The 25,004-nt window shown below is 43.0% G+C and overlaps 2 protein-coding genes across 4 annotated transcripts in view; one reads left to right on the top strand and one right to left on the bottom strand.

Moving 5' to 3' along the window:
* Positions 1–25,004, top strand: part of agbl5 (AGBL carboxypeptidase 5) — a 370,120-nt gene that overhangs the window by 5,692 nt on the left and 339,424 nt on the right. The window contains exons 7-17 of one of the 3 annotated variants that reach the window (XM_049590106.1): positions 2,297–2,834; positions 4,265–4,434; positions 4,925–5,060; positions 5,653–5,870; positions 6,001–6,203; positions 8,760–8,936; positions 15,659–15,801; positions 15,946–15,998; positions 18,727–18,920; positions 20,917–21,050; positions 21,149–21,630. In XM_049590106.1, the coding sequence (XP_049446063.1) occupies positions 2,297–2,834; positions 4,265–4,434; positions 4,925–5,060; positions 5,653–5,870; positions 6,001–6,203; positions 8,760–8,936; positions 15,659–15,801; positions 15,946–15,998; positions 18,727–18,920; positions 20,917–21,050; positions 21,149–21,226 (2,044 nt within the window). In that variant the 3' untranslated portion in view covers positions 21,227–21,630. Of the gene's footprint in view, positions 1–2,296; positions 2,835–4,264; positions 4,435–4,924; positions 5,061–5,652; positions 5,871–6,000; positions 6,204–8,759; positions 9,991–15,658; positions 15,802–15,945; positions 15,999–18,726; positions 18,921–20,916; positions 21,051–21,148; positions 21,631–25,004 lie in introns of those variants that run through there. The other 2 variants (XM_049590108.1, XR_007450380.1) reach the window with 2 other exon arrangements.
* Positions 23,419–24,866, bottom strand: ost4 (oligosaccharyltransferase complex subunit 4 (non-catalytic)). The gene is made up of 3 exons (XM_049590212.1): positions 24,863–24,866; positions 23,882–24,021; positions 23,419–23,539 (listed from the first exon to the last, which is right to left on the bottom strand). The coding sequence occupies exon 2, from the start codon at positions 24,018–24,020 to the stop codon at positions 23,907–23,909; it is 114 nt and encodes a 37-aa protein (XP_049446169.1). The 5' UTR covers position 24,021; positions 24,863–24,866; the 3' UTR covers positions 23,419–23,539; positions 23,882–23,906.

Here is a 25,004-nt window from a genome sequence, read left to right as displayed (position 1 = left end):
AAGTACAATGACTTTCTGGCACAGAGCTTTTATTTTGAAGTGCTGTTTCATGCTGTAGAGTGAGTGACTAACGGACAGGTACTTTACAGAGACAGCAAACTACCTAGATGACTCGTCCAAACGCAAGTATGATGCTAAATGTATTAAACTGTGTGGACCTCGAACTAATCACTAAGGAGAAATCTGGACCAAGTGGCTGGACCAGTTGGGAACCACTGGTCTTAACTCTTGTCTTGATTACTACTGCATTGATTTATGTACTATGGCCGCACGGTGGTGTGGTGGTTAGCACTGTCACCTCACAGCAAGAGGATAAGTGGTTAGAAAATGGATGGATGGATGATTTATGTACTTCTTGTTCCTAATAAGGCTAGGGAATGTCACACTCACTACTTTGAGAACTCAGTTCTTGCCTATTTTTACACCTATTTTCCTTATTAAACAAAAAAATACAACCATGCACAAATTTAAGTTTCGCTCTGTAAGCAAACTTACACTAAAGCCTGATTCACACCAAAGATTTGCGACGAGATGAAACTGTTTTAGAACGTTGCAGAGAAAAGTTGCAGCAGTGTGAACTGATCTGTCTGAGCTTGACTCAAGCCGGCTGATGGTGTCACCTGCAACTCAGCTGGTCAAATTGTTGGCGGCTGGTTTTAGAACATAAAGCATGTCACCTGTTTCAACAGCCAGTGAGCTTGTAGTGAAGTCCACTGGTCAAGTCAAAATGACCGCAGACGGCGTGTTGGCTTGCTGCAGCAGGTGACCCATCCCCGCCGAGCCCTCTGTCTCTGTCTTCACGGTGTGCCACTGTCAGACGGTGGGTTGCTGCTGCTTCTCACTGTATGTGCTTGTATGCAATTCTCAATTTTACACATTAAAATGACCAGTTGTTAACCGACATATTCAGACTTCTACATAGAGTTAGCTTTAGTTCTTCAAACTTTGGATGAAATCAGTTTGAGTATGAGGATGTAGTGCTCCATGTAAAGACTGCTTCTTTCATCCCACAGCTTGGCTGTCAGAGCAATACTATCTGTGTGAACACTGTGCCTCTGTGTTGTGCACATGCTTACATGAAAAAAACAACAACAACTAAGTAGTAACCCTGTTACCTGTATAAGAGGCCAAGAAATCCACTTTTTCAAGGAGAAGTCTAGCTGGAGAAATCAGGTTTCTCTCAGCCCCTACTCCAAGGATAAACCGGTTTTCTCATGTACATGACATCTAAGAATGCAGGCTCCTGCAGAAAGCCTGTGAACTGTAACCTAGTTATTTAAGTGCATAAACAGGAGCAGAGGTTACAAGAGCCAGGTCGGATGTCGTGTTGACCCTTTCAGCTGAAACAGGTTAAACCAGCGTTACTGTGTCTGAGACAGTGATGTCTCGAGGCTATCAGTTAACAGTGACGCTACTTTGTCAGTGTGTCAGGGGACGCTGCTTCCTCTGCTGCCGATCAAACATGTCATGTTGTGCAACTGTACCATCCTCTCTTTCTCTAAAAAACAACATTATGTAATTAATGCATAGAAAATGTCACTAACTGTCACTTAGTGTTTGTAATACAACATTCGGACTCCTCCCTCTATACGCTGCTTGTACACACGCTGCAGGCTACTGTACTGTTGTAGGAGTGTTGCATTTGTTATAATGGGAAAGCCAATACTAACTAATACTAATACTTTTAACTAAGCTAACCGCTGGCTCCTGCCTGTCCAACTGAAATTAGGCTAGCTCCATGTCGCCCTTCTTCTCATCCCCTTTTGCTCTGTCTGCTTGCAGTTTCACCTTGCTATGTCTGCAGGGTTTTTTGAAGCTGTGTCTTCGAGTTTCATAGCTTCCTCTTGGATGTGTGTTGCTTATGGTCTGGCACCTGAGCCCAACCTCACCTGCATGCTGTTATTGGTTGAGGTTACACACCCTTAAATGTCGAGGAAAATAAGAGGAAAATAAGAAAACACGGGCAGAGGACAGAGTCTCTGTCAGGAAATAACTGCCACACATTCTTGGTGGGTCATAAGTGACAGTTTATGACTTTTGTATGAGTCTGTACGTTGTCTTTTTGGAAAATCAAACCAGGAACCCTCTTGCTTTGAAGGGACAATGCTACCCATGACACCATCCCCCTAATATCCCCCTAAATCCTACACACTGGACCTTTAAATTATACTAAATGCAGCACAATGTAACATGGGTTTCCAAGACCTATCGCAGCAGAGAAATGAAGCTGTGTCTTCGAGTTTCATAGCTTCCTGGGCTGTATTTTAAGAAGTAGTTACCTGTCTCTGTTTTGCAGGACTGACTCCAGGGGTGTGAACTTGAACCGACAGTACCTGAACCCCAGCCCTGAGCTGCACCCTTCCATCTATGCAGCCAAAACTCTCTTGCTCTACCACCACACCCACAACCGCCTGCACAACACACAGTCCAGCCCTCACACTAACAGCCCCACACACACGCAGGCCCCGCCCCTCAGCATCAAACCCGCCAACCAGCATCAGTCTCCGCCCTTCACTGCACTTGAAGTCAGCTTAAACCAACGAAACGCAGAAAAGGATGCAAATCCTGCGCCGGCGGAGGTTCCCATGGTGATGGAGGAAAACGCCTGGGTCAACACGGAGATGGGGAAGGGGGACCACAACAGCTCGTCAAGCTCCACAGAGACTGTAGCTCCTGTTACTGTGGAGGTAACAGAACCACAGGTGGAGGAACAGGAACAGGAATCAATTCCACCCCAGGAGGGGGGTGTGGCTTATTATGTGGACTTACATGGCCACGCCTCTAAACGGGGATGCTTCATGTATGGAAATAGCCTTCCTGATGAGAGCCAGCAGGTAAGCACCCTCCCTTCGCAGTGTCTTCGTAAAGTGTAAAATAACATTTAGTAAATTTTTTTTTTTGTAGCAATGAGTTTCTTTTAATTCATTAAAGGTTATGTTTGGTATTTTTCAACCTGGACCCCATTTTCTTGTGTTTTTCTGTCTAAGTGACAAATGGGAACAACTGTTTTTGAAAACAGTCAAGTATTGAGTAAGAAGGCTACAGTTGCTAGTGGTAAAAAAAAAACAACTTAATTCACCCAGTTAAATGAGAAAATGTGCTGGCTCTATACACGCTATAGGGACTGTTTATTTAAATGGAGTCTGGTGATTTCACGGCTGTTTCTGATTAAACAAAAAAAGACCTTACTCTTTAATAAAAAGGTCTATATCTGTAGGGATCCTTTCCATAATGTTGTCAGACACTAAGAATGACAATCTGAGCCTGTCAGTGGCAAAAACAAGCTCTGTTGGGGTGCTTTCACACCTGCCCTGTTGTTTATCCTTGTTTACCCTCGTTTGCCCCCTCAGTGCGGTTCGTTTGGGCAGGTGTGAACACAGCAGTCACACTCAGGTGCGCACCAAAACAACCGGACAGAGACCTTCTTGAAGAGGTGGTCTCGGTCGGGTTTCAAATGAACTCTGGTGCGGTTGGTTTGTGGTGAGAAGGTGTTCCGACCTGGATGTGAAGCAACTGCAGTCACATGACACATTGTTTGGGTTAAACATGAGCTTGTTACAGTCCTGGAGGATTATTAATGTGCACCTCCTCCTGTACTGCCTTAATATGCACATTCAGCACATCCAATGCATCAAAACATTGTTTTCTAGTTGGAGCCGCGCCTCGTTTTCAAACTGTATGGTTTGACTAAAATGAACAATGACAGCAATATAGTCCACGATGAGCAGCGCTAAAATCAACCTGCGTAGTTGTCCCTCCATTGTGACATTAGAAAGTGTCACATTTATCTTGCAAGTCTACTCTTCTTCAACGTTTGCTTTACTTCCTGGATTTGTCTGACCAATCAAGAGCAGCTTTCTTCCGCAAAGCTTGTAAATGCTGCTGTGAGAACATGAACCAACTCTAGGCAATAATACAACTTTGGAACAAAATGAGTCCCTGATTCAGACCAAAGGAGACGACTCTAGGTCTGAAAGCAGCCTGAGTGATGTACATTGGCAGCGTTTATATGCCCAGAGTGGTTACACTGTAGCCTGTTTCAATACTAGTGACTGCAGCCTTCTTACAAAAAATATTGTTCCCATTAGTCACGTAGACACAAAGCACTGGAAAATAGCATCCAGGATGAAAAGTACCAAACTTACCCTTTGAATGTGTCCTTGACATATTTGTTTGTCCTCATACAGCAGCCACAGCAGATGGGTACTTTCTGTGTCATAAATCTGAGCTCCTGTGCCCCCCACTTCTCCTCTCTCCTCTGCAGGTAGAGAACATGTTGTATCCAAGGCTGATAGCTGTGAACTCTGCCCACTTTGATTTCCTGGGCTGTAACTTCTCTGAGAAAAATATGTACGCACGGGACAAGAGAGACGGCCAGTCTAAAGAAGGCAGCGGGCGGGTGGCCATTCACAAGGCCATAGGGCTGCTTCACAGGTCAGATTTCAATGGATTTGAAGTTTTGGAGAGTAAAAAACAAGCCTTTCTGTATTGACAAGAAAATCAACTATCCCACTGTTGAAAGCACAGAGTTCTGTTACTCATGTTAAATTTTGACAAACTTGTCCAGTCCCCGTCCAGCTGCAGAACTATTTGTGTTGGTGGAGCCAAATAAATTACAGAATAAATTCACAAATTATAACCTTTTACCACTTTTTACCATTAATAAATAGCGCTTGTAGAGCTGTTGTATAAAAGCAATATCACACTCGAGGTCGTGCTGTTGGACTGAATATCAGCACAACCATGATTATCTTTGGCACTCGGCCTGTGACCTCATGCCAATGACCAAATCACAGCCGTGCTGATATTCAGTCCTACAGCATGTCCTCGAGTGTAATCTTACTTAAATCTGACCCTCAAGACATCTTTTTCTCAAGCTGTAAATGTAGTTTTAAACATGTTCCTGTTATTGGTTTCCCACCAGCTACACTCTAGAGTGCAACTACAACACAGGAAAAACCATGAACACCATCCCACCTGCTTGTCATGACAACGGACGAGCGACCCCTCCTCCACCGCCATCATTCCCTCCAAAATACACTCCAGAGATATTTGAACAGGTAGGAAAACAGGAGTGGTTTCTGTACGAGCATTCCTTCTCTTTCAGAGAGGAACGTCATTCTTTGTTTAAGGATTGCAGGTTTTTAAAGTATGTGAGTGAACTTTTTAACACAGTGCACACCAAGCTATTGACTCCCTGTCATCAGCTGTGTTTCCACACTACCTGCATGTTATGTTTATTGTTGTTTTTTGAACTGCAAAACTCCTTTTTTGAACTGCGGTGCCCTATCTTCAAACCAATGGACCTTAAAAGATGAGGTGCTTGTAATAGAATACTAATCTTGATCACAATTTTGGCTTCCCTCAATTAAATGAACTGATCGACTGTGATGATGATGTTAAAATTGCGTGCAGGTGAAGAAGAGCCTTATTCGAGTCTTATTTTGATGCAAAGATTTGTACATTAGCAGGAATGTAGCAGAACATGGAAGATAAATTACATTAAATCTAAAATATTTTGTCCCTAAAATCACAGAATAATTGTTGTAAAGAATCCTGATCTCAATATTGATCAAAATAATCCCAATTATTATTTTGACCATAATCATGCAGCTCTACTTGTGAAGTAAACTTACAGATGTTGTTCATTAGGTGGGGCGTGCTGTGGCGATCTCAGCCCTGGATATGGCGGAGTGTAACCCGTGGCCACGCCTGGTGCTGTCTGAGCACAGCTGTCTGATGAACCTTCGAGCTTGGATCCTCAAACACGTCCGCAACACCAAAGGCCTGAACGCACACATCAACGCTCATCCTCCACCGAGAATACACCACAATGGCAGCAAGGCGTCACCGCCAAAGAGCTTCAACAAGTGAGTTTACACACACACGTCTTTATTAAACCCCAGAAACACAGAGGACAAACTTCAGTTCCTCTTGTGTATTTGTCACATGAAACATTTGGTTGATGGATTTCTGTGTTTGTTTTGATCCTCTGAGCAGCTGTCTGTCTGGCTCAGCGTCGGAGAACACGCTCAGCCGCATTCGCTGTAACAGCCACAGTAGCAGCAGCCAGACGCCCTCCCCGAAGATGCACAACTCCCCGAGCTTTACTTTTGGCTGCCCCCCAGCCCGAACACACACACAGCACAACGGCACGCACACCAGCGGACGCGGAGGCAACAAGACACTCGGGCCAGTCAGGGGTAAGATGATCCCTCATCCATCTGCTTGTGTTGCTGGCTGGCATTCTCTATCACCTCTCCCTGGGTGAACCCAGGTGAACGCTTTTCTTTGTTTCTCTCTAAATATCACAAATTCTGTTGTCTACTTTCTCTCTTTCCTGCTGCCATCCTCTCTATCTGCTGTTGGAGTTGTTAAAAAGGCTAACAGGAGGTTCATGTGTCAATGTTTGTGTGTTAAACAGCTTCAGGTGTATTGTGATGGTCGTGTATAATCGGTCTCAGGTTTGGCATTAGCTAGTTTTTTATGACGTGAATAAATGGATTAATATCCTGGATCTCTGTGGCCTGGAACATCAGCATGACCCTTGCATGACCTTAGCATGACCCTCCCTGCTCCTGCTGTCTGTGCATACATGTTCTCACCTTTAAAGATTAGTCCCACCCTGATGACATCACATGAGCCTTGTTCCAAGACACCACGACCACACTGAATATTTAGGACAAAAACTTTGTGAAACAAACTGACATCATTTTGAGTCCACACGTACACAAGTATGTTTTAAAATGTAGCTTTTTCTTTGTGTTTTGACCTTTCGTCCACATGTAAACTGCATTTTAAGTCACTGAAAGTAAACCTTTTATAAAACTCCTTCCAGAGTGGAGATTTTCAGAAACTATGTTTTCAGTGTTGACACGTCGACAGTAGGGCTGCCACGATTAGTCGACTAATCGATGACTAATCGACTGTTAAAATAATCGGTGACTATTTTAGTAGTCGACTAATCGGTTTGAGTCATTTTTCATAGAAAAGTACTATAAAAGTACCCCAAAATACTCTTACTGCAGCTTCTTACGTTCAAATATTGGCAGCTTTACACACTCTCCCGTGACAGTGAACTAAAACCCTTTGGCGTGAGTACGAAACAAGACATTAGATGACGTAATTTTGGGGTTTGGGCGAGACAGACCGACATTTTTCAACATTTTAACACATTTTTTGATGAAATGATTAGTCGACTAATCGAAGAAATAACCGACAGATTAGTCGACAGTGAAAATAATCGTTAGTGGCAGCCCTAGTCGACAGTGAAAACTTTTTGGCTTCAGTTTTTGGCGTAAGGCAGCATTCACACCAAATTCATTGTTGGGGATGAAAACTCCACTCCTCCTTAGGCTGCGGTAGTGGGGCCATAGGGGCAGGGTTTTCCTGCCTATCTAAGACAAAGGCGGGCCGCCTGGGTGATTTTGGCCGCCACCTTGGTTAAAGCATGTGTGTGCATGGGGGCTAGAGCTGTCAAAAGCACCATGAAATTGAGTTCGAATATTTTTATATTAATTTAGTAGAGTTCAAATAATATTCAAATTTATTTATTTTTTTATTTTTAAAAAAACCCCCACAAAAATAAGATGCTTATTGCTGACGCAATATGAATGTGACACTCGGATGAAAACACCCATTCTGACCTCACTATAGTGACCAACTTCTGCCTCGCTATCTGAGCAATGTTTGGATACTTCAGTGCGTAGTTTTCCACCACAACAGTGGATCCTGGTCGGCTCGTAGTGGTGTCTCATTCTGGTAACGTTTCATCTCTTCTTCAGAAAGGGTAGGCAGGGAGGCAACAGGTGCAACACTCTCCCTGTATGTCTCCCCGAACAGGTCACGCATCGCGGACAGCGCAGTGGGTGGTGTTGGCGCAGCGGGCTCCTCCGTTGGCGCCTTTCTCTCCGTCGTTGCGTCCCTCTCTGGCCCGGCTTGTGCGCGAGCCATCTCCGCCTGAACGGGATTTGCCGTGATATACAACATTATTGATAGTATTAATTAATTATTAATAATATTCAGATGATCAAATTTAGGTTTGAACTTCTAAAAAATATATATATTCAAATATATTTCGAACTTCGAATTTTTTTTGACAGCCCTAATGGGGGCGTTCAGATATAGCGTCCTGCCCCCCGGTTTATCCGCTTGACGTGACTTAAACCGGGTGGAGCTCTTAAACTGGACTGAACCGCTCGGTTAAACCGGAAATCGGCAGAAGCCTAATACACGGTAATATAATATCGGCACTGAACATGCAAACTTAACACACCGCTCTTGCTGTGAGGTGACAGTGCTAACCACTGCACCACCATGTCGCCCCCACAGTTACTCTTCCACTATATTGATGAACAGAGGCATCAGAATGAGCTGCGGAGGTCACTGCTTCATGTGGCCAGCCTCTTCATGCTTAGGGTTAAATTGCCGCTTTTTGGTTTGCCATGCTCTTAACGGTGCCTTTAAACGGTGCTTGTGTGGATGAGATTTGTTTTTGAGAACAGTGGAGGGGAAAATCCTGTTAATAAAAACACCACTGACCGTGTGGACCAGGCCGGACACCCAACTGTTGCATCGTTACCCTCGTACAGATTCTGACTTACATGTCGTGGCTCACGTAAAGCGTCTGAGCGTCTTATTTGTCTCGGCACATGGCTCATGTGAAGGACACTTTACGTTTGTATGTGCACCCACTCCCCGCATGTCTCTGAGCTGGTGTGCGTGTGTGTGTGTGTGTGTGTGTGTCTCCCTCTCTGTAGACCCTAAGCCTCAGGAGAAGAGACGCCCCCCCCACCACCGCTCCATCCTACGGTCTCCCAGCAACAGCCACACACCCTCCCGCCCCCCACTCTCACCCCCTTCCTCCTCTTCCTCCTCGTCTTCCTCTGTGTGTGCAGCGGGCTCCTGTCCCCTCCCGGCCTCCGTCAGTATGACAGGTCTGTACTCCCTCCAGTCCCCCAGCCTCTCCACCTTGCTCCCCTCCCTGCAGGCTCTGCCCCGCCCCGGGCTGCTCTCCAAACTGAGCCCCCTGCTCCTTCAGGGCCTCCCGCCGCCCACCAACACTCCAGCTGGGCCCACCCAGGACTCAATCTAACCTGACGTGTGAGAGCTTGGGCAGAGTGTGTGTGTATGTGTGTGTGTGGGTGGACTGATTGAGTGTGAGCTCTTAAAACTGCCTGGAGTACCAGACAAGGGACTGTCACTACTGAAACGTTCACCTGCCTGGTACTCCAGGTCCTGTGGGTCAGTACACTGTTTGATCCCGTGTGTGTGTGTGTGTGTGTGTGTGTGTGTGTGTGTGTGTCTGAAACATTACTGGTGCTAAGCTAAATTCTCATCAGATATTATGTTTTTCCTTCCACACATATCTGTGTAACGACATGTATCTACAGTATTAGCACCTTAGGATGAATAATAACACTTGAGAGTGCAAACGTTCCTTAAAACTCAATTGTGACTGAAATGTGTTTAAAAATGTTTTTTGTTTTATTACGAACCATGAATCAAGCTTTGCTTATTACACTGTCGGTAATAACTGTTCTTGTGGATGTCCTGCAGACCGGTTAGTGAACGTGTTTAGCAAAGACAGACAGCTGCTTGTCTATGTAACCTCCACTGTCCCTCAGGACTTAAAGAAAATACAGTATAGATCTATGGAAGTGTGTTGCATTCATAAAAGACACCTTATCTTGTAATTATGAGTTACTACCTTATAATTAAAATGAAAGATGTAATTCTAAGGTCCTAATCTTTGGAAAGGCATAAATTTAGATCCATGAAGCATCCAATATTTGTTTGAAAGGATACTTGGCCGATTTTCAAACAGCTTTGTATCGTAACTGTGGGTAATGTGAACTGTGGTAAACTTTCCTCCATCTTTTCCTAGTCGACCAGTAGTCATCATTTAGGGCCATTACTCGACCAGTCTCCCGCATGTTTCTGATATTAACGTAATGATTAAATGATATATTTTGGTGGTTTGAGTTGAAGGTGTGAGAAAGAATAGTATCAGTAACATTGTTAACACTGTGCTACATTACAGAGAAATACAAACCGTACTAATGAACCTTCATTAATATAGACCTATATTTTATCTCCAAGTGCACGTCACACACTGAGCGAGCCGCCTGTTAATGACGCTGTGGGCTAATGGGCATGTAGCTACTTCCATGTTTCAGATGATACCTCATGTTTGTAGTCGACCAATGAAGATGAGTTTACATATCACCTTGGGTTCGTCCTTCACCTTCTCAAAATGATCCCACACTTTGGATTTCCTGCCCGACATGTTATTAACTAGCCTGTGGAATAACCGCAGGTACCAGCCCTGGAAATTAACCTGACGAGGACACTTCCTGCGTCTGTCCTTTCAAATTAAATTCCCACATGGTCCAGTCATATAGGTTTGGATTTATTTTGACAAGGTGCAGCTCCTGATAGAGCTTTTGTTTTGTTTTGCTTTTCTGCACAAAGCGCCGAATCTGCTGACATACTAATATTAATCCATCCACATTTAGTAACACTAATATTTCCCAGTGTCTCGTATAATTACGAGACAGTAACTCATAACTATCATATTAAGTGTCTTTTTTTTGTGAATGCAAAGCACTTCAGTATATATCTACAGTTAATATTGGAGATGTTATACTAATGGATTACACTACAATGAAAAAGTCTCTTTATTCAGTCTGTAAAGACGTGACAAGCTGAGGAGCGTATCGTGTTACTGTGCAGATATTTAGGAAATAGTCAGACCTGTCAGTGTTAAGATGTAATTCTTTACACACAGCTGCTGTTTTAATTGGACTGTTCATGATCAGCTCCAGTTCGGATGATAGACTTTCACTTTTGCCGTATTGCAGTCAGAGTTTTGAATTATTTATTGAAATTGGGTTTGCAGAATTAGACTCAACATAGAGTGTCTTCTGTTCCTGTGAAATCCTTTAAAGCACCTTCTTATCTTTTGTTTCCTTTTCAATGTGTTTTCCCTCTTTCATATTTATATGTAAAACAGTGCAGGCTGATCACACTGTCCACTTCTAGTCATATTTGGAGTCAGTTCAGACTGTAGACTCTATTTTCTTGTGACTGAAAGGACTGTCGTTTATTTTTTTTTGTAAGCCAGTGATTTATTTCTTCGTTATAAATCTGTATCATTCCAGTGTCAGTCCAGTGCTGGTCCTGACATTATGATGCTCACAGTGTAGCCTACTGCCAGAAACCTCATGTGGACCATTGCTGAGTTGCTTTGGGATAAAAGGGTTGATTTATAGAGCCGTTTGCCAACAAGCAATATCATATCTTTGTTTGGTCCAGCGTGTGAGCAGTCTGACTGAGTCACAGCCGTGCGTAGAATTTTTCTAATATAATTACATTATTTAATTTGTTGTAAATAAATTGTAGAGTTTTTTAATTTTATTACATGTTTCATCAAACTGGTGAAGAAAACGATGATCATTATTTATTCAAGCACATTTGTGTTTTAGTGTAAAGCGAACCTGGCGGGTGCTTAGTCGGCTATCGATGGTTACATTTATATAATTTGTGGTCAGCAGAGGTGAGAAAATATTATCTTGTCCCGGTCTATATGTAAGCCTCATATATCAATTGTGGAGTTATAGTGTTCAGTCAGTTTAATTCAGTTTTATGTGCTGTCATCCGAGTACTTGATGACGGTCTGTGTTTTAGGACCAGCCATTTTAGATGCACTGAAGATGAAGACGCAAAGCGTGTGAGACCTGGAGAGATTTTATGAGCAGCAGAAAAACCAGATTATGAATCGACTGGCTTGAAATAGCCTTAAACTCGCTGTAGCTATTGTCTGTACCAGTGCATTGTGACGTTGTAGTTATGGTGTGCCTTGCTCTGATGTCGGTTGTAGGCAGTAGGTTTTTGAGGCTCTGCTAATTTTCTATTTAACCAGAACTCTTGGTTTATATTTTGGTAGGTCATTCATCCCGCCCCCTCATCTGCTTTGTTTGCCGTTACAGGTTGCAAAAAAACAGGAAGAAGTAGTTCCAATTTATTTATAATTTAGTGGCTTTTTGAGTGCACAGGCCTAAAACACTGTACGGTTAAACAATATATATACACACACATATATATATATCTGCAGATCATGTTCGGACATTAAAGCTGGGGTAGGCAGAAATCTGGAAAAGGTGAAACAGAACGGCAGAGTCTGAAAAAACATCCTCCTCCTGCAGCTCTCCTCTCACTGTCCTAAGCCCCTCCCACCAGACAAACACGGCAGCACTTTGATTTATTTAATCTTTTGTCATTGTAGTGTGGCTCACAGTGTACTTGCTTAGCCCCCCCTGCCCTCGCTCGTTATCAGACCACAAATGAGACAAGAATTAGCCACCCCACAGTCCCTCCAGCTTGTTTCCCACTGCTGTGAACTGCTTTTCAGAGCAGGAGAGCGGGCAGCAGCTCCCAAGATGAACCGTTGGTCGGGGGCTGTAGCAGCTTTTGTTCGGCCAGTGCAAACCCCCAAAATAATGGATGTAGCTACCGTGACGTCACCCATTGGTTTGTGGACTCCTGCAGCTGTGGAGCAGTGAAGGGTGGATCTGACTTAAAGCCGCCTACCCTTAATTATGTGAACTTTAAGCCTTAATAACATTTAACGGGTGAGTTATATTAAAAATTCACCCTCCGCACAGTTGTCTTGAATGTAGGAATTAGCTGTGGAGACCAAAACTGTGTACCAGGCTGTGAACATGTTTATTTCCACTGTAAAGTTGGGCATCTTAACACGGGGGTCTGTGGGGATTGACTCGCTCTTGGAGCCAGCCTCAAGTGGCCGTTCGAAGAACTGCAGTTTTTGGCACTTCTGTGTTGGCTTCATTTTTCAGCCCTGAAGGCTGCAGCTCAGACTGGAAAATAAACTGTATAAATAGTGGGCGTAGCTTCCGTGATGTCAGCCATTTGTTTGTGGACTGCCATTTTGAAGTCCCAAGGTGAGCAATTTGGTCGTCGCTGTCTTTGCTTTTTAGAGCCAGAAGTGACCATACTTGGATGAGAGGTTGGAGCTGTGAAGGAGGGAGAGGTGGGTGGATCAGACTCGCAGACTGCAGCGACTGTGGGGACACCTTGCAGACAGTCTGTCACTCAAGCAGCCCTACCCTTAAATATGGGTAACTTTGGGCCCTTAATAAAATGTAGACGGGTGACTTCTGGAGCCAGCCCTAGGCCCTGATCACACAGGCTGCAAAACGCGAGGCATGCCGCACTGCCATTTTTTTTTTTTTTTTTTTTTTTTTAAACCCGAGTGCCACTCATAAAAGAAAACTACTATTGTTGCCAGGCAACCACCCCATCACCTCCGAACATTCCTGTGTAATCAGTGTACTGTTTATTTATTTTATTTATTTGACAGTAATCAGTGTGTAGCTCCTGACATGTTGAGGCAGAGGGTACTGTCTGTAGCTCTGGTTGAGGGTGAGAGGCTGTCAGCAGATAAACAGAGACCTGTGTGGGTACAGGAGACCCTAAAAAAGAGGCTGGATCATGGGGAGCACCACCAGTTGGTCCAGGAGCTTCGTCTTAATAATGGCCATCTCCAGGCATATTTTAAAATGACTTTAAGATGCCTGTCTGTCGTCAGGCCGTACAGCTCTGGGTATCCAGCAACCGCTACCACCAGTTTCTCCTCCACTGTTTGCCAGCTGTAAACTTGTTGTCGCGACCACCACAGAACCTCTCAGATCATCCAAATGGACAATGGGGAAAAGGCGGCAATGACGTGAGGCATTTTTCTGCTCTGAGCTGAACTTAAGAAGAACTTAAGAGCAAAAACACCAGGCGCTTAGAGTGCAGACACGCAGTTTGCATCGCAACATAAAAACATCAAGCAAAAAGCTTCATTCTCATTAACACCAATTACAAAAACACGCCTCCAGCTGCTACAACACTTTCTGTGTGATCAGGGCCTCAAGAGGCCATTTGAAGAACTGCAGTCCTTGGTACTTCCATGTTGGCGTTATTTTTCGGCTCCTGATGTTGCCACTTGGTCACAGCGGGCTGGTGGTCAGCAGCAGTACCATGTCTAACCTGTGTAAACGGCAGCAACAGAAAACTTGCTGATCTGGTGGGGAGTCACGGCAGTCCATTCCTCCGGGGCTGCTGCTCCTTCCGGCAAATTGGTCTGTAGTGGTGGAGAGTGAGGCAGAGGACACACAGGGATCCAAGGCTCTAGCTAACGATAGCTAGATAAACATTAACATGCAGTAGCAACTGTGAGCCTTTAGCTTCGGTTACCAGAAGGCTAAACTATTAGCAACATTTTCTCTCTATCTCTAAAATAACTTTGCCAATACTGACAACGGTCTTATTTTACTTATTGTCAGACTCTGTTGTCGTCTCACTATTTGATAAATCCACTTTCCATTTTTGGGTTGCTTTGCAGCGTAGGCAGTTCTTGCCAATGCTGGAATAGCAACTTTCTCTGCAGAATTTTCCGCCATTAAATCAGGCTTTCACTGAAGGGACGTGCACACACATCTGCATTTGTAGATCAGCCAATAGGAACGCCCTCTCTCTGAAATGACCTGTGATTGGCCAAAGTCTCGTGTCACGGCCTTTTCTTAACATTTTCTTCTGAACAGAGCCAAGAGAAGGAAGTCTAGTGTTGTCTCAGTCCACTTGAATTACAATATGGTCAAAATTTATATGGGATGCTTGCCCAGTGATGCCAAAATGAAACTGCCTACCCCAGCTTTAACTTAAAGGGGCGTATTAGGACTTTTGTTGTTGTCGCTGATCAGAGATATCAAACTAAAAATGACGCCGGTGATTCTCTCGGAAATGTTTTCTAATATGGACTAAATGCCTGTAAGTTGAGCAGGAGTGAAACTGTAAATGTGATGGTCATGACGCTCTCTGAGGACATAAAAATCTGACTCAGTGCTCCTTTAATATCACTAAGATGACGGTTTTCACGTTTGCTCTGCCTGCTGCATTCAGCGCAGTGACTCTAGATCAGTGCCCTGACAACTGTAGAAAGTGTACTGTAGTTTCATTCTGCTTTCTCACTGTGAACTTAAACGTCCTGTTTCCCGGTTGTGTCAGTCCTAAAGCTTATATCCAAAATACCATAAGGAAGCTTTAGGTGGGAACACACTGTATGCATTGTCACATTCTCACTAGGTCTCTCTGCTTTATGCTCCTTATGAGAACTGTGCCGTTTCCTTCAATGTGGTGCTAACCTTCTATACCAGACGACGGTATGGTAGTTCAGTGTTTGTCTGTGTAACAAAATATCACCTTCTTGAATGTGCTGCTGTCTTTTACCGCCTCTCTGTTTAACCTCTGGAATAAAAACTATCCCTTTGTGAAGCAACTTCTGTGTGTGGGTCCTCTGCTGTCTGTTGACTCTGTGTGTGTGTGTGTGTGTGTGTGTGTGTAATCTTTATATTTCAGCTTCATGTAGGATGTAGTTGGTTATAAAACTTATTGATAGTCAAACCTCTCTCCTGTTAGACTGTGAGTCAAACCACTGAAGTGCTGTGTGTGGGATAAAGAGAAGAAGAATCTGTTTTGTTTTGTTTCCATGAACATGGTGTCCATCTTTAAACATTGTGTCACTCGTCTGCCACCCTCTGTTTCTCCTGTCCTCTCTGCTCCTCGTATTTATGTCCCTTCGTCTGGTTAACAGGCCTCAGCTGCCCAGACTTTCAGGCAGGAGGACCCAGTTCAGCGGGTTGGTCCAGAATGCCTTTCCCCACGCGTGCTGGGCGTGTGGGGAGAGGCTGCCGAACCCTCACTATCACTCATCACCCTGCAGAGGCCCGCACAGAGGTTAGCTGACCATGCTGGATCACTCACGCACAGCAAATCCTCCTCATTTCTTGCATAATATATATTTTTTATTTTGCAACATATCCTACGCACAACACACACTTGGTTTATGAAGTCTCACTCTGATGTCTCCATCTGTCACAGACGACTAAAGACTTGGGGCCTGAACACATCCTGTCCTCCATCAAATTTAGCAAGTGAGTCCAATCTTGTCTGTTGTCTTAAATCTCACGGGAACATTTTCAAGACAAAGGGGTGTGTGATGATGTAAAAAAGGGTTGGAATACAAAAAAAATGAATGATATAAATATGAAAAACAGAGCACAATAGTGAAGAAAATGATGGATACGTCCACAAGCTGAAGTTCTGGGGTTTAAGCCAGCAAAGACCCTTAGAAGTGAAAAGAACATTGACAGTTACAACACCTGCTTTAAAAATAACTAACAGGTTTTATGATGGTGAGACAGACCCTGATTCATTTGAGACCATGTCTCTGCCAGGCCATGCCCTTCTGCGCCAGTGCTGTCACCCCCAATCAGTCAGTTGCGAAAACAATTTCAGGCCATGTTTCAGCAGCTTATTACAAATATCAACCGAGTCTGATGATGTTTGGAGAAATTGCCGTCAATTTATGGCCAAATTTTGCGCCAGGCCAATGCACTTTTTTTTTTTACTGGTGGCGCCCTATGGAAACATATTGCATTCACTTGACAAATAAAATTTAAAAAAAAAATCTGTTTTATTGAGTCATTTTTTCTGTTTTTCTGAGTATTTTTTTCTGAGTTAAGAGAGCAATAGAACAACAGACACTTTCATTCCTTTCTTGAGAGCTCAATATAATGGAAGCAAACATGACCTGCTTGTTTAGTTTAATCCAGTTTTACTTTGTTTTGGGTTATGTGTCCAGCTGATTCTGGAGAAACACTGCAGTGTCCAGCAGATCTGAATGGGCTTTTCGTCTGAACAACCGCAAAGTCTTAAGGTGCCTGTGTAAAGTCAACAAACTAATGATAACGCCATCTATATGACTTAAAGACAAGAGTGTCTCTCAGTGTCTCAAACCCAAAACAAAGTAAAACTGGATTAAACTAAACAAGCGGGTCATGTTTGCTTCCATTATATCGAGCTCTCAAGAAAGGAATTAAAGTGTCTGTTGTTATATTGCTCTCTTAACTCAGAAAAACAGAAAAAAATTACTCAATAAAACAGATTTTTTTTTAATTTGTCAAGTGAATGCAATACGCTTCTGTAGTGCCCTCTATTGGGTGATTTAAAAAATAATTTTACACACATGGTTCAACATTGTGATGACTGGATAAATATTTTCTGATTTGTAGTTTGATTTATGTTATGCCACACCCATTTTTTTGCATTTGTAACATCCCCTCATGGTCAGTTTGAATGAAACTTTTAGGATATGTTTGAGATACTTATGTGGACATATTCTGCAGGTTTTTTGATGATTGGCCCCAACGTTAAGGAGTTAAGTCTGTTAATGTGTTGAGCCTCACCCCAGTTAAAGTTAATCGGTCAGTATCTTAAAAATAAAATTAAAAATTAGGCCTTTTTCCAAACCAGCTTCTAAAGCCTCTCCCTATCCACGTGCACTGCGTTTCAGTGTTCACACGGAGTGTCCGCCACATTAAGTGCAACCCCAAACCAGTTAGTGAGGAGTGGAAGTGGGTTATAAAATCCTCCAGACAGCGAGCCTGTTCAGAGGCGACTTACTGACCATGTGCAAAATAAAACTGTTCATCATCAAAGAAGCTCTGTACAAATACAGTACCGTGTGACTACCCCGAGGAAACAATATATCTGTATTGTCATACAGATATTAACATCTTAAATTCTACACTGAGTTTAGGATCAAAGTTACACCTCTCCAAGTCTTTACAAAATGGTAGTCGTGTTTATGTCACAGTGAAGTGTTAAAGGAACTGTTGCAAAATGAGCAGCTTATAAACATCAGAATGAAAAACAAGATGTTTACAATAGTAAAAGACAAGAAGTGTCACCAGTGAATCTCAGGGATAAAGTTTTATACCCTTTTATGTGTTAATTATTTGTTTATTTATGTACTTATTTATCAATTCATTTATTTATTTTAATGGCAAAAGGACAGTATATGCTACTAAATTTCCAGTAAACAGCAGCATGAATCACATAAAAGTGAAACAAATACATATAAAGAACATAAAATGGGAGTAATTTGCTTGTCTCCATGGTTACAACATATAACAACAGCTCCTTTTTCTGCCACAGAGAGGGAAGAGTGTCTCAAAGCTTGCCTCTGTATTTATCACCTGCACCTTGATGTAGGGTGCTTCATTCAGCTGTGAAGGTGACTACGAACGGAGTGACAGGGTCTGGTTTTAGGTTGGCCCATGAACGACTTTTGACGAGCTTGGTCTTGTTTTGATACACAGAACATTTGGTAGCAATTTGACCTGCAGTTTAGGAAGAGATTTCAAAAATGTGATTTTCAGCAAAATCAAAATACCAAAAAAAATCTAGTCATGCGGACGAAAATTGCTCTTTGGGCTTTTTTGTAAAGCACATTGAACTGGACGTGTGTTGAATTTCAAGTCAGTCAGACTCACCATGTGTGTTGCATAGCCTTTCCAAAACTGCAGCGTTAGACCCTTGTTATAGCGCCCCTGTCAGGACAGTGTGGCTCATATTTGTTAAACAGCATTTGACAACTTCCAGTCATTGGTGAAAGTTTCACTGTTTACGACATACAGTCTCATGGGGATTTGAAAAAATGTTTGGGAAGTTAAAAAAAAGGCACAAAAACAATAGGATTTGAACCCCTAATTGAAAAGGTGACACATCTGCATGTCACCATGAAACATCACATATTCACCCTGCTATGATTCATTTATAAGGAGCGAATAAATATGAACCTCTCTGTTGCCTGCTCAGGTGTGAGCTGCAACCTCACTTGAGCCGCATCCCCATCCGGAGGGCGGGGTCGACGGAAACCCCTCCTGCACCCGACGGTAAAGCGTCCTCTACCAGCATTAACCCCGTCTCATCTGGAGGAAAGGAGGAGTCGGCCACCATGAAGGTCTGGAAGCTGCTCAAACCCGGCCTCCATCGACACTTGTCGCTGTCAGGCATGTATATACACATTCACATGCACGTGTTGTTAGCTGATTGATCCAGAGTCAGTTATCTAATCAATGATTGGATAGTGAGGTACAGGGTTCTGCAGATTTGTCATTTAATAAAAGATGGGTTTTATATGACCAGACCCTCTATTAGTTTGTTAGTGCTGATGTCATAATTTTGAGTACACTTTTAGCCATGCTGGCGGTGTAACTGACACTGGATGACGATGTCCTTCTGACAGTTAGAACAGCTCTAATCAGACTAAAATATCTCAACAACTGTTGGATAGATTGCCTTCGTACTTTGCACTGACATTCATGGTGCCCAGAGGGTGATCCTCTGACTTTTGGCGCCACTGCTCTAACTTTTCATCTTTTGTCTCTGCCCTTTGGCAGTGAGAGTAATTACACAAACTTTTACCTGTGTTAATGACATATGCCTGCAGGTGAACTCGCCACATCTCCCTCACCCCCTGGAGTGCTCTTTACAAGTCTCCCCATGCAAATATTTGACTGTCGTCCTTCCTCTGAACACTGAGTATCTTTTCTTACCTGGAGCGTCCACTCCTGAAACATTTCATGGATGCAAGGATCTTCCTCCAGACTTCCCCTGTGCTGCCTCCTTCACCTCTGGCTGGATGACTTAAATGAAACTCTTAGGGTGACACCATAACTCTGGAATACTACAAAATACTGAAAGTTTTTTTTGTGGGGCGCTAGACTTAATCGGCATAATGTGAACTCATTCAGCAAGGCCTTGAATGTAACAGACGTTCATTTATATATGAAGTCCCACACTCCAGCTTTAATCAGTGAAATATTTCTTCATCGAGGTCCTCACACACTGTGTCCGACTGACTTTTGCCATCCCCTATATCCTCTCACGCAAGTTTTGGTACTGATTGACGTACCCCGACGGCTATTGATGGCCAAGTGAAGACTTGTGAACCATTTTCTTATTTATTGACCCCACTACATGGCAGAAAGAAAAGGGCTTGTGGAATGGCAGTTAGTGTGCTTTCTCTTTTGTTGAACAGAGTGCCATCTTCATTTGGCCATTACTTTATAACTATACTGGATTGCCATGAAATCTGGTACAGACTTTTCTTCTGTTGCCACCTTCAGCACCAAATTTCCATCCATCCGTCTATCCATCCATTTTCAACCCGAAGCCGGGTTGTCGGGACAGACGCCCCTCTCTCCAGCAACACTTTCCAGCTCCTCCTGGGGGACCCTAAGGTGTTCCCAGGCCAGATGAGATATATAATCCCTCCAGTGTGTTCTGGGTCTGCCCCGGGGCCTCCTACCAGTTGGACGTGCCTGGAACACCTCTAACAGGAGGTGCTCAGGAAGATCCTGATCAGATGCCTGAACCACCTCAACTGACCCCTTTCGACAAGAAGGAGCAGCGGCTCTATTCTGAGCTCCATCCGGATGTCTGAGCTCCTCACCCTATCTCTAAGGCTGAGTCCAGCCAACCTTCTGAGGAAACTCATTTTGGCTGCTTGTATCCTCAGTCTCATTCTCTCTCTCACTACCCAGAGCTCATGACCATAGGCGACGGTTGGGACATAGATGGACCAGTAAATCAAAAGCTTTGCCTTCCAGCACAGCACTCACAACTGTGCCGATCCATCTCACGCTCCATTGTACTCTCACTCATGAACAAGACCCAGAGATATTTTAACTCCTTTGCTTGGGGCAGTAACTCCCTACCAACCCAGAGGGGGCAGTCCACCATTAGCATGTCCTCAGGCTTGGAGGTACTGACTCATCCTGACCCGCTTCACACTCGGCTGAAAACTGCCCCAGTGCCTGCTTTAGGTCATGATGTGATGAAGGCTGCAGTACCACATCATGCTGGGGTCGACAAACCAAACCCCCTTCCTCCGTCTGGCTGCACCTTGAGATCCAGCACCAAAGTTCAGTTTGTCCTAATACCTGCAAAACTAATGACACTGCACGTATCCACAGTTAACGTGTCTTTTATTTCACTCTACAGGTGTATCAGGGAAAGAGGGCGCCATGCAGTTGGCCTCTAAAGCACTGATGAAGAAGAGCCCAGACAGGAGTCTCCACTACAAAGGAAATGTGATTATAGAAACTGCACACGAGCAGGATGAAACAGTGCAACAGGTGAGAAGCGACACATAAAGACTGTGTGTCAGTGAATGCTGAAAACATGAATTAATCAAATTAAAACTTGACTTGGCTGTGTGGTGTCGTGTTTGAAGGTTGAGGAAGCTCCTGTGATGCCTCTGCCTGAGACGGTGAACATGTGTGAGACAGTGACGCTGTGTGGAGAAGCGTAGCAACTGCACGGAAGAGGAGACTCGTGTTCGTATCTACTAAATGTGAACCTAAGTTACTTTATGTGATGAAACCAATTAGAGGAAACAGGAGCGGGCATTGTCATCACAGAGGGATTATTTGAGGGCATTTTAATGTGCAATACAACAATTCTCATACTATTCAGATTTTTACGGAGCAAACATGGTGTTTTCAACCATGACGTTCAACATGGTCAGACTGCAGAGCTGCCCGGCGCCACTGAGCAGCTTCACTGCAGCAGCTTGAGCTTTAGTGCCTTGCTCAATGAAACCACGACTGTGGCTGAAGTTTTCCACCTGATCAAGAATCCGTAGACTTGAAATATCATTTAACCTTTCAGCTACCGTTACTGTACTTCACATATCCCTTTTTTTTTTTTTTTTGTAGTTCTAGTCGTTGCCTTCTGCTCCCACAGAAATATGTTCAATGCACTCTGACCAACACTGTAATGCACTGTTAAGTATTTTTACTGTTACAGCAAAGGGTTGATTTTTATTCAGACTGACAAGCACAGCAGCACCTTTATAACCTCCTGATTTCCATTGTGACTGTAGAAACAAATGTGTGAGTGAAGTGTGTATTTAATGCAGTTATTCCAGAAGTTGTTTGTGTTGTGCATATAGTGCGTCTAAAAGGAATTCATCCCCGATGGACTTTCTCAAGAAGGATTTTTGACAACAGCAAAGAAACTCAAATGTGAATTTTAAAACAGTAGTGAGCCCAGGAAGTGCAAATATAAATGAATAAGCTGTATGAGTATTCAGTCCTGTTCGTGCAGTTATCACTGGTCCAGCCAGCTGAATTGTGACTGAGTGTTGATCACCTGTGTGTGACAAGTGACTGTAGCATAAATACACTTGTGCCCGAAAGGTCAAGCTACTTGTTAGAAAGGACGATAATGACAAGGCTACTGAGAAGTACCAATCAGAGTAATGTAACAAAAAAAATCAAGGCTGTACGGCTGGGTGGTGTTGAAAAAAATGATGACACCAGTACCCTTTGAGTGACACTGATATCAGAGTATTTGATACCCATCACAGGCATTTAGTATGGCCTCACATTGGAGCGCTTTGGTGGCAGCTCGGCTCACTCAACTGTCAACTCTGCTGCAGTAGTAGGCCTATTACACATTGCATTAAATATAAGGATGTTTGCAGTGGGGGCGCCCAGTCATTCAGTAGGTAGGACATACGCCTCACATAGAAAGGCAGGGTCCCTGCAGCAGCAGCCGCAAGCTCAATTCCAGCCTGCAGCCCTTCGCTGCATGTCGTCCTCCCACTATGCATCAAAATATTTAAACTATCCTGTCACTAGAGGCAAAAAAGCCCCAACAATAACCTAAGAAAACACTTGCAGTGATTATAAACAAGCAGAACCATACAATGTATGGATGTATGTAAAAATCATTTGACGAGTTTAATCACTAATTGGTATTCGTATACATCGGTGAACACCTTAAGGTATTCTGTACAGGTACCCAGCCTTCTGAAAAGCACCTGTAAAATAAGGACGGTTATCGAAAATGAAAAAAGATGGCACAAGTGTAAATCTGCCTACAGCAGGCCACCCTCATTATCAGTGTGAAATGGACCCTCCTGAGAGAGGACACCAAATCCAATGTAGCCTGGCAGTGGCTGCGTCTGCAGCAGCCCACCAGAGAACTGTGATGTCAGACACTTTCCACATCATCTTAGTCACACAAGTGATTTAAAAGTAAAACAGTCGAAGTAGTGAAACCTGATGAAGTCCAAAGGGTGTTTAATACTTTTATACACACACTACATATTATGTGTATTGAATATAATTTCCCTGACACATTCCTTTGGAGCTTTATGCTCCACAGCTCACCAGTGTAAGACCCTGTAATTTATTACCATACATATATATATATATATTCATATTATAAATATTTTGTGTAAGCAAACAGTTACAAGACGTGTCTTTATAAATGTAATAAGCATATCCTAAACCCAGTGACATATGGACTGATTTTTACCAAATTACTTATACTGTGACTGATATGATACTGTGTTGGAACTTGAATCAAACGTGAAGTTTGAATAAATCAACTTGGAAAAACAACTCCCTTTTTTAACATTATAATAAGTCATTGAGAATGTATCTTAAGTGTGAGGCTGCAGAATAACTTTAGAAATAAGTGAAACAATGCAAACGGCATTCACATATTTTTATTAGAAAAAACACTAGTGTGCAATATAACAAAGAAATTCATCTCTTGGGACTGGAAGTGGGGAATGTTGTTTCCATGGTGGTGGCAGTGAGTCCCATCTCACCTGTGGGGAGGAAAAGACTGTGAGCAGGTTCACAGGAAACAACCCTGGAAGGAATAGTTGTTTTGTGGTTGAATCTGTTTTGATGTTGACACAAGACTAAGAGAGGTCACTAACAAACATTTAAGTATGGTTCCTCCACATTTTGCTGATGCTCTATTATCAAATGACAACTTAAAGCCATGTACTGAACTGGAAAGTCTAAGTGTCTCTCCGTGTGCCGTGATGACCTTTAATTCTGAGTGTTTCATGCAAATTTAACACAAAACTTAGATATCGACAACCACAAAAAAAAAAGATACCAAAGTGCTGAACCCTGTTAGCGCAGACATAAACTGCACTCACCTCTCCAATCATATTGGTGGGGATTCTACTCCTGTTTCTTGGGGTTATTGACAGCAACGTAGTGATACAACACAACCAGCAGGAACAGTGACACGCCAAGCATGTTGGCAAATATGGCCAGCTGCACGTCCGTCACCATTCTGCAAAGATAGAGACATATTAGTAAAAGTGTATGAAAAAAGTATATTGCAAGAAAAGTATATTTAGTCAAGAGCAGATAAAGAGCAATTCAGTTTTCTGCATGCTTTATCAGTTAACTATTAACTCATGTTTACTTTGCATCATCTCTGTCCATCTTTGGGATATCTGAATGCATTTTTTTTTAACTTTTCAGTCACTTGTTTGCATCCATTTAGATGAAGTTAAGCTGCACACATGGCTATTTAATATTCACAATAATAGTAGGCATGATATTCATGTTTATGATCTCAGGAAGTCAGTTTTTAATCCTTATGTTGGGGGAAAATGCAATAAATGGCTGCCTGGACAGAAGAAAAAATCATTCAAAAACCAGAAGTAAAGATTGATGTTAATGACTCATGCTTATGCTCATTTCTTATATATGTTGATGTGTTATGTTCTCGTATTTTCCTCTATATGTTGCTATCAATGTAAAGCATTTTGAGTCTACGTGTCATGAAATGTGCTATGTAAATGTAATTGCCATCTGACAGATCGTGATATCCTTACACCTGACATGCCACTCACTGGATTCTATACATGCATTGTTTGCGTGTGAATGTGAAAATAATCTGATTTATCGGAGTACAAATCATTACTTTATCAGTGATTACATGGTGACATTTTATTTGAAAAATCAATCTGCGTAACGTTAGCCTTGCTAGCTAGCTAGCTAGCTAGCTAGCTAATACAAGCAGCATTATCTGAACTGACCAACACAGGGAACGCTACATATAAAGCGTCAAGAAAATTACAAAATTAAAAATACTGCAATGTTGTTTCACTAATGTTATTACTTACGTTATGACTTAATTTTGGCTTTTTCTCCCGGTTTGAGCGACGCTTTAGCTGCTCGGCACAAAACAGGCAGATCTGTCTGTAACTTCCGGTCGGAGCGGAAAGCCACGTCACGTTTAAGAGCGTAGAAATAGAAATCAGACCG

This window comes from Epinephelus fuscoguttatus, linkage group LG11 (genome assembly GCF_011397635.1).
Source record: "Epinephelus fuscoguttatus linkage group LG11, E.fuscoguttatus.final_Chr_v1".
In the NCBI taxonomy this organism is placed as follows: Eukaryota; Metazoa; Chordata; class Actinopteri; order Perciformes; family Serranidae; genus Epinephelus; species Epinephelus fuscoguttatus.
This window is presented reverse-complemented; position numbering and strand designations above follow the sequence as displayed.